Here is an 8,941-nt window from a genome sequence, read left to right as displayed (position 1 = left end):
CATTGATCTGTTTGCTTTTTGCTGTCCGGTTTTGGGATAGGTTTAGAATTATTTTGCAACTGAAATATTTCATATTTTAAGTATTTATTCTGTGGTTTAATGACTATTGAATGAATCTCATATTCCTACTGCCCTGATATACACACCAGTCACACATCAAGGAAACTTCACTTGGCTGTTTAGCCAAGCTACCTCAGGTGATCGTGATCTGTGTCGGGCTGACCTAGGGGTCAGTCGCTTGGTTTGTCTATGTCCTATGTTTCTATTCAACAGAGTCTATGTAGACAAACACTGTTGTGAATGTTTTTGTTGTCCATTTTTTCCAAAAAAAAACAAAAAATGAAGAGGACATTGATGCAATCATTTCAAGCAACACCAAAGACGCTTTTAAAACCATATATTATCTTAAGCATCTTTTGCTGAAACGCTTTTGACCCGTATATAATTGTGAACTTATATAATGAACTTTTGTTTGTATTTCCTTTTGTACATGTACTTGAATAGCCAATGAAAGGGATCCTTTATTTCTACTCTATGCATACCATTATTGTAATATTTTGTTACTCAAGTGTGAGCCTTACTACTACTACTGCTGCTCTGTAAATGCAACGTCAGTATTTACTCATCATATTTACTTATTGCTTTAAAAGATTTGGGTGGCATCAGCGGTGGTTGAGTCATACAGCATCATATAACGATCAGGGGTTGACATGTCACGTCACGCTAAGTGTTTGGAGCACTTTGCTGTTACAGCCAGATTTCTACCCGTTGTCTTTTACTTCTCGCCTTCGTGTGGAAGTGACGCCTTTTGTATCACGCAATGTTCACAGGAGCTCACAGAATGATCTGTGCAACCAAAGCAGTTTCAACCTTGGTGTTGAGGTTATGAAGCCATATGAGGAGTGGGGTCTTGTAGCGCGACGGGACTTTACAAATAAATGAGCTGCAAATACACAATGTGAAAGGTCTCCATATTTGTAAGTCATGACATATATTAGTGTTGAACTCATTATTCTTATTCTACCTAATGAAAATAACTGGTACAGTGCAACTGGGTGAAATGGGAGTGGTGTTGGTCTTTTTTCTATCACTAAGATGCTTCCCATCAAGGTGCTTATCTTGGCAAAGTTCAGTCTCGTCACAGGCTGTGTTATTTAAGGTCTTTGGTTTGTGCAAGCAAATCTTCAAGTGGAGAAGCATGAAATTTGTATTAGGACAGGACGTTCATTTGTAGCAAGAAGGTTCACTTGGTAGCAGCCATCATTTGGGATGAAGAAGAGGTTGAGGGGCTTCCCCATAAATTCTACACAGCATTTCACCTTTAGAAAGTCCATGTATAAATTCCACCTTGTTTTGAAACGTATGAAACATTTGTTGAATAGATATTTGAAATAGAATGACCAGAGTCAACCTTCGTAACGTTAAGACACTGCCCTCTAGTGGACAATGTTTTAGGTGTACTCACAGTACCTCTACATACTGGATGTGTCATTTAACTTCATAAGTATGCACAGAAAGGAAGATAAGTAGAATATCAAATTTATTTTAGTCATACTAAATAATAAAATGCAAACAGAACTAGCAATAGGACCCATGTGTAACAATCAGTCTCAACATCACACTCAAAATGCACACACACCATCACATTTGCACGCATCACCATTTTTCCAGTTTCACACACACCCATACACACACCATATTCTTGTTCTATCTCAGACTGTTGCTGTTGGGCTGAGCTCCAGTAATTCCAGGATGATCAGGACTGTGGCGATTCTGTGAGTGAAGAGAGATCATGTATGATCAGTATGCATGACGGACATAAAAACTTCTAAAATTCCAAAAATGAACCTAAAAAACCAATTTGTACATTTTAAATTGATGAGCAGGACAACACTGCATATGGTCAAGTGAAAACTTACAACATATTTAAAGTTTTGACTAACCATTTAGCACTGCATATAGTAGACATGTGAATCATCTGTGTAATTTATCTATATACATCTAAAGATTTTTAAAAGGTTAGGGTTAGACATTTGTTGATTTATTTGTAATTTATATTAATATACAGTCCCTGACATAAGTTCTGTCGCTTATCCATGTTGTGGAAACAAAAGCTTATAACCTGACTTAATTCATCGATTGGTTTTAGAAATGACTCATATGAAAGTTGAAACCCTCCCAAATGAGATTTCATTTACGAAAATAAATTTGCTTTACTGCAGAAATATTGATCATTTAATGAACACAGAAAGGTCAGATTTTGGCAAGACAAAAGTTTTGTCGTCCACAGAAAGTAAGGTGAAAATCAAACAATTCACTTCATATACAAATATATGCTTTATAACACTGGTGAATGACGTTGCGGTGCTATTAGAGCCATATTTAATATTTTGTGTGACTTCCATGAGCTTGAGTCATTTCTAGTTCAGTGGAAATTCCTCAAGACAAGTTAAGATGAGGCTCAGTATTGTGTGTGGCCTCCACGTGCCTGTATGACCTCCCTACAACGCCTGGTCATGCTCCTGATGAGGTGGCAGAGGTTCTCCTGAGGAATCTCCCCCTAGACCTGGATTAAAGCATCAGTCAACTCCTGGACAGTCTGTGGTGCAACGTGACATGGTGAATGGAATGAGACATGATGTCCCAGATGTGCTCAATTGGATTCAGGTCTGGGGAACAGGCAGGCCAGTTCATAACATCAAAGCCTTCATCATGCAGAAGCTGCTGACACACTTCAACCACGTGAGGCCTAGCATAATCATGCATCAGAAGGAACCCAGGGCCCACTGCACCAGCATATGGTCTCACAATGGGTCTGAGGATCTCATCCTGGTACCTAATGGCAGTCAGGGTACCTCTGGCTAGCACATGGAGGTCTGTGCGGCCCTCCAAAGAGAAGCCTCTCCACACATTGACTGACCCACTGCCAAACCGGTTATGCTGGAGATGTTGCAGGCAGCAGAACCTTCTCCATGATGTCTCCAGACTCTGTCACGTGCTCATTGTGAAGCTGCTCAGGACGCCAATGGCAAATCTACCAATCTCTGTGTTCTCTGGCAAATGCCAATCATCCTGTATGGTGTTGGGTTGTAAGCACAAGGCCCACTTGTGGATGTTGGGCCCTCATGGAGTCTGTCTGTCTGTCTATGGCAGGGGTCGGCAACCCGCGGCTCTAGAGCCGCATGCGGCTCTTTGGCGCTGCCCTAGCGGCTCCCTGGAGCTTTTTCAAAAATGTTTGAAAATGTAAAAAGATGAGGGAGAGAAATATATTTTTTGTTTTAATATAGTTTTTGTAGGAGACAAACATGACACCAACATTCCTAACGTTTTCCAATGCTGTAAGAATGTGTAGAATAAATGAAACTAAATTTCAACGAAGATTTGTGTCGTAGCCTGCGACGCACGTTTCTATTAGCAGGGCGAGATGAGGCAGGTGGCTGTTGTAAACACACCGGCGGCGAGCTTGAAGACGTCACTCGCCAGAAAGCTCAACTTGGCCAAAGCCACAAATGGAGCGAAATTGAAAGCCTCCCAACACCCGAGAAACTTGTCTATGACACATGAATGCTCTTCCTGACAATTATAGGAACATGAAGACATGCATTTGGGGTATTATCCATCTTTGGATCAACATACCTGTGCGAACAGATATTTTCAAACATGAACTACATCACATCAAAATATCGCACCCGCCTCACAGATGAGAGTTTGCAGTCCTGCGTCAAGATTAAAGTTACATCTTACATGCCCGATGTTGAGAAGCTGACCAGTGATGTCCGAAAACAGAAGTCACATTAAACGGGTTGTTTAGTGCCCAAATAGCCTAAGGGGCATGTTATGCACGTTCCATTTTGTTGTTTTGTCGAATCGTAAAAATAAAAATGACATCAAAAATCAGAATTATTTATCAGGTTTGCCAACTCTCACGTATTGAGCGTGAGACACACGCATTTGACCGTCTTCACATGCTCACACGCCACACAACCGATTTCTCGTTAGTTTATTTACCTATGTAGTTTATTTACCTCTGATCCACATCTACGATTCATTGAGTTACTAGTTCGCTCTGGCGCCAACCACTGGATATCGATCGATCGCGATATAATACTTAATTTGTGTCCATTATACACCCCGCTCGGTAACAATTTATGTTCTCCACCCCCTCCAGGTTCAAATCTCACTCCAAGTGATCTTGAAAAGTTGGCAACCCTGATTTATTGAATTTCTTTAATTTCATCAAATCAATGAAACATAATTCATTAATATTGCAATGAAGTTAAACTTGAGGCGGCATCCTACAACAGAGCAGTCACGTGGTGCGTCGTTCCCTACAGAACACACTGCAGGGAGAATAAACATTTAATCATGAATGCTCATTACGTATTTGTAGCTAACTTATTCATTTTGATGGTAGGCTAATATAAATACATACAGCATGTGTTGCCTTCATTATAAGGCTTATATAAGGCTTTTAATTTTCGCGGCTCCAGACACATTTGTTTTTTGTTTTTTTGGTCCAATATGGCTCTTTCAACATTTTGGGTTGCCGACCCCTGGTCTATGGTGACAAAATGCCAAAAGTGACCAAAACATCAGCTAGAAAGAATGAGAACAGAGAAAAGGTCTGTGGAACCACTCCTTTATAGGGGGCGTTTTTCCTAATTGCCCCTCATTTCTACCTGTTGTCTGTTCTATTGGCACAACAGCAGGTGAAATTGATTCACAGAAGTGTGGTTGACTTGAGTTACATTGTGTTGTTTAAGTGTTTATTTTTTTGAGCAGTGTACTTTTCAACATATTCATGCCCATCTCTGAGAACAGATAAGGTTTATCTACCCATGGATGTTGAAGTATTAATGTTCTGTATGATATACCATAGTAAATACCAAATACCATACCAGCAGTCTAATACCTTATTAAACTTTCAGCATTATGTTCTTTAAATAATAATGCATTAAATTGATACAACACTGCTCAAAACCCACCCAGTCTGGCTCATCATTGTAGGATGAAAAAGACGTGGGCTTGTACTGCTAGTACAGAACTCCCTGTACAAACGCACATGCGAGTGACAGGCCACTCTCACAGCTACGCAAGCACGGCAGAATAATAAAGTGCAAAGACAACTGGAATATTGAAACCGTCAATGTACCGATAAAGATACAGACACTAAATGAATCAGAAGTTCAAATCAACGTATAAGCCTCATTCATAGGTGCTTTCAGTATGGTACGCTTTTTCCTCCGTGAGTAAATGACTGCAGGCTTGGACACAAAGGGAAAGTTCTGTGGAGAATTAAAAATTGCAGAGACTTTTCAGTTTGACAGTACAGCCATATGGCCACCTTTCATAGAGGCATCCCTAGGACACTAATTACACTGTCCATTTTCACTGTCCTTTTCTCACTAGACAGATTTTTCTTGCTTGCTGCTTACAAACTTGTGAGAAAGTGGGGACACAGGGTGTGTGGGAGGGGCATCAAATGCCAGACTGTTAAAAGCTTATATCATCTTTACACAACATAAAAATGCCTCATTTTACATCTTATGGCGAACCACAAAGGAGCAATTTAATGGGCTATGGGATTGTACTCATAGGACACATTCTGAATATGTATACTGTGCACCCAGAAATGTTAAGATTTACCTAATTGAAAAGAAAGTACAGATTTAGGTTCCCTGCATCTTCAAGTTAAAATGTGGTATTACAATTGAAATGTCCTTAAAAACCACCGTCACGTCGCAATATTAATACTCATCGATGTACTGCCCAGCCCCACTCTTAAGGAATCATTGTTCCATGGACACGACACTTCCAGCTCAGCAGACAGAAGCCAGTCTACTCATCTGGATTCACAGCACCCACCTTTTTCTTTTTCTTGTCCTTCTTTTTCTTTTTGCGGTCAGGGTCATCATCCCTCTTTTTCTTCTTCTTCTTGGGATCCGAGTCCGACGGTGTCTCTGCTTATAAAACACACCATTTTAACCCGCATGCATATATCTGCCTTTGGAACACCACCAATTTAGCCTATGTGGGTCTGCGTATAAAATACCACAATTTTAGCCTGTGTGTGGTTACAAAAGTAACAAATTTAGCATGCGTGTACATGCGCCGAGACTCTAGACAGTATGTGAGCGTGTAAAGGGGAAGAATGAAAGCATTCATCCTCGTACGTGTGTGTTACCTGGTGGCATGGGGTCCTGAGGTCTGTGATGTCTGTGTTTATGTTTGCTTTTTTTCTTTGGAGGTTGAATGTGCATGAGTCTGTACTGCTCTGGAAGCTAGGAGGCACACAGACAAACCCAACATAACCGACTGGATCACCTGAACAGGTGCAGCCAAGGACACTGTACACACAAACACCTGTGAGCAGAACATGAAGGCTTTTGTGGGTGGGGGAGCACGTACCGGCCCAGTGTGTAGTCTGAACCCCGTCAGTAGTGCACCGGTCAGTGGGCTAAATGAGTTTCCACAGACTGGAGGCTTCTCTATTAGAGAACGCAGGGAACTGCCGTCTTGAATGCCTGGACAATCTATCATTCCTGAACAAAGAAATGGTCCATTTTTACAGCGAGTCTGTTGTAATACACATCTCGCTCTTTCCCTCATTAATAATAGAAACATCACGTTAAATGTACTTTTCCCAGCAGTGGCACCGACCCAGAACTTGGCCCAAAAGTGGAGGTTAGGCGGCGTAGCCCGCTAGCTCCAGTCCCCCGTTAGCTAGCACCTTACCTGGTAACTCCGGTAAGAAGTTGCTGAGTTTCTCCTTCACCTTCTTGCCACAGAACTTGTTGTATGCGTGCTCCAGGTTGTAGTGCGTTATAAGGTTCGTGTTCCCCGTTAAATCGTTTCCCACTTGAGAAACAAGACACACAACCATAATTAACAGAGTTGGTTACAATAGTCACCCGACGGCGGACGGTCCAGCTAGCTGGAGACCTGCTACTAAAACACCTTCAAAAACGCCTAACTCACTAATTAGACATGGCGAGAATGGTTTAATGACAGTACATCTTTTATTTACCAGGCAGTTCTCGCAATAAATAGAAGGGTTCGTTCATGACTCCCGGCTTCCGGACAGGAGGCCCTTCATCCCCGTGCTGTGGTGGGATTTGTGACGGCACTGACGGCTGGCTCTGCGGGAGAGGCGGAGGCGGCTTTCCCGGCCCAAAGCCCAAAGCCGCGGAGCCCGGCGGCGCCTGAGCGTCACTTTGTCCGAAGAGAGTTGAAAATATTTCCGTCATGACTTCAGATAAAAATCCTTATTTAAGCAATAAACACACCAAATGCTCAACCCGGCCGTGTTATCAGGTTCCATCCAAGCGACCGCTCGACTACGGCACAACATCAACACTGGCGGCCCCGTAATGGAGCTAATACAAGCGCACACGGCAGCGCCAGCCAAGCGGCTTCGGTCACGTGACCGGGGAGCTACCTGAACCAGGCGTGACTCGAGACGTATCGACGTCAGGGGCGCTTTGGGTTTACGTTCCGTGACGTTGACTGACGTGTCGACGTCATCACGACGGACGCGTGTGCACGTGCGAACGCAACGGTCGTCTCGAGTCGTTGCCAAGGTTAACCTCGCTGTATGAGAAGACGTACACCGACAGTCATCACCATTTATGTTGTCACATCTGTCTTCTGATATTTACACACGAAAACTCTACACCCTGCATCATAAGTGGACTCTTAAGAGTTACCAAAAAGTCAAATCAAATCAAATATATTTGTATAGCGCTTTTCACAACACATGTTGTCACAAAGCGCTTTACAGGATTTACAAGGTTAACAATCGTATGGGTCCAAATCCCTAATGAGCAAGCCAGAGGTGACAGTGGCAAGGAAAAACTCCCTAGATGGTGGGGAATAGGAAGAAACCTTGGGAGGACCAAGACTCAAAAGGGAACCCATCCTCCATTGGGCGGCCCGTTAACACACAAATTACACAAAAACAAATTATACAGATGAATACACAAGTCACAAATAAATCACACAATTAGGCTAAGTAGGCTATAAGGTAACTAGAATGAAAGTTCTGGGTGTTGATATTGTCAATGTAAATGTCTTGTGATGAGCGCCAGGTTTTCATTCCGTGTCGGAGTGATGATACTGGTATTGTAGGCTCCAACTGCAGTCCCCAGGTGAACCTCGGAGAAGTGTGCAACCCACTGATTTATTAAAAAAAATAAAAGTTCTTTATTAGATATTTCTGCCATTGCTCCCTTTACGGCCTTATCAGCCTGATGGACATTCTTGGAAAAGTATGAGAAATTAACGGGACTCCAAATCCAGACATGAGATTTAGCCTGGGCAACAGATTAAATCTGCCATTTATTACACTCTATGCTTACATAAATTCTTTAGTTAGTAGCTTGAACTACAGGATAATTCAGGATCCTTTGAAAGAAGTACGTTGATATAATTCCATAAACATCTAAGTCAGGGGTACTCAACTGGCGGACCGCGGTCCGGATCCGGACCCGAACGCAGTCCTGTCCGGACCCAATCTCATTCCTGATTAACTGGATACGGACCAAAACAAAAACGTAGCATATATTTCAGGGCTATTGAAAAAACACTCCGTCACAAGTGTTACGTTTGCCACCCCCGCTCAACAACTTACGTTCGCCGCCACCCCCCCCCCCACCCCCCCCCCCCGGGCTACAAGCCTGGTTGACGCTTCGCGAGCGGTGCGAGGGTCCGCGCGGCGAAAATTACGTAATCGCTGAAGCTCCGCGTGCGCCGCGCTTCAGCGCAATGAACAAAGTCACGTTTTCAGGGTTCATACACCTTTATAAGGTGGAGTTCAAGCACTTGTACGTCACTTTCAAGGTCCATTTCAATATTTCCCAGCATGTTAAACATAATTAAGTTAAATATTTATACATATACTCGAAATAATTCGCTTTTTATCACATTATTTAATGGTTGTTTA

General features: G+C 42.5%; 1 protein-coding gene across 2 annotated transcripts; it reads right to left on the bottom strand.

Annotated features, from left to right (window-relative positions):
• Nucleotides 1-1,522: 1,522 nt before the first annotated feature.
• med19a (mediator complex subunit 19a) lies at nt 1,523-7,432 on the bottom strand. Of its 2 annotated transcripts, none has more exons than XM_077022429.1 (6): nt 7,028-7,432; nt 6,736-6,858; nt 6,409-6,542; nt 6,185-6,281; nt 5,866-5,963; nt 1,523-1,773 (listed from the first exon to the last, which is right to left on the bottom strand). In XM_077022429.1, exons 1-6 carry the CDS (start codon nt 7,245-7,247, stop codon nt 1,708-1,710), a joined length of 738 nt encoding a protein of 245 aa, XP_076878544.1. In that variant the 5' UTR covers nt 7,248-7,432; the 3' UTR covers nt 1,523-1,707. The 2 variants fall into 2 exon arrangements, with proteins under 2 accessions (XP_076878544.1, XP_076878545.1); XM_077022430.1 differs by having other exon boundaries at nt 5,866-5,960; nt 7,028-7,431.
• Between the last annotated feature and the right edge of the window lie 1,509 nt (nt 7,433-8,941).

This window comes from Brachyhypopomus gauderio, chromosome 11, assembly GCF_052324685.1.
Source record: "Brachyhypopomus gauderio isolate BG-103 chromosome 11, BGAUD_0.2, whole genome shotgun sequence".
NCBI lineage: Eukaryota > Metazoa > Chordata > Actinopteri > Gymnotiformes > Hypopomidae > Brachyhypopomus > Brachyhypopomus gauderio.
Note: the sequence above shows the minus strand (reverse complement) of the source record. Positions and strands in the feature narration are given on the sequence as shown.

Bases quoted from the DNA above. Each gene is read 5' to 3' on its own strand.
- med19a (XM_077022429.1), bottom strand. From the start codon at position 7,247: ATGACGGAAATATTTTCAACTCTCTTCGGACAAAGTGACGCTCAGGCG. The intron at 6,543-6,735 runs GTAAGGTGCTAG...TTCTTTGTTCAG, and splicing joins CTTCTTACCGGAGTTACCAG to GAATGATAGATTGTCCAGGC. The intron at 6,282-6,408 runs GTACGTGCTCCC...TGTGCCTCCTAG, and splicing joins TCAGACTACACACTGGGCCG to CTTCCAGAGCAGTACAGACT.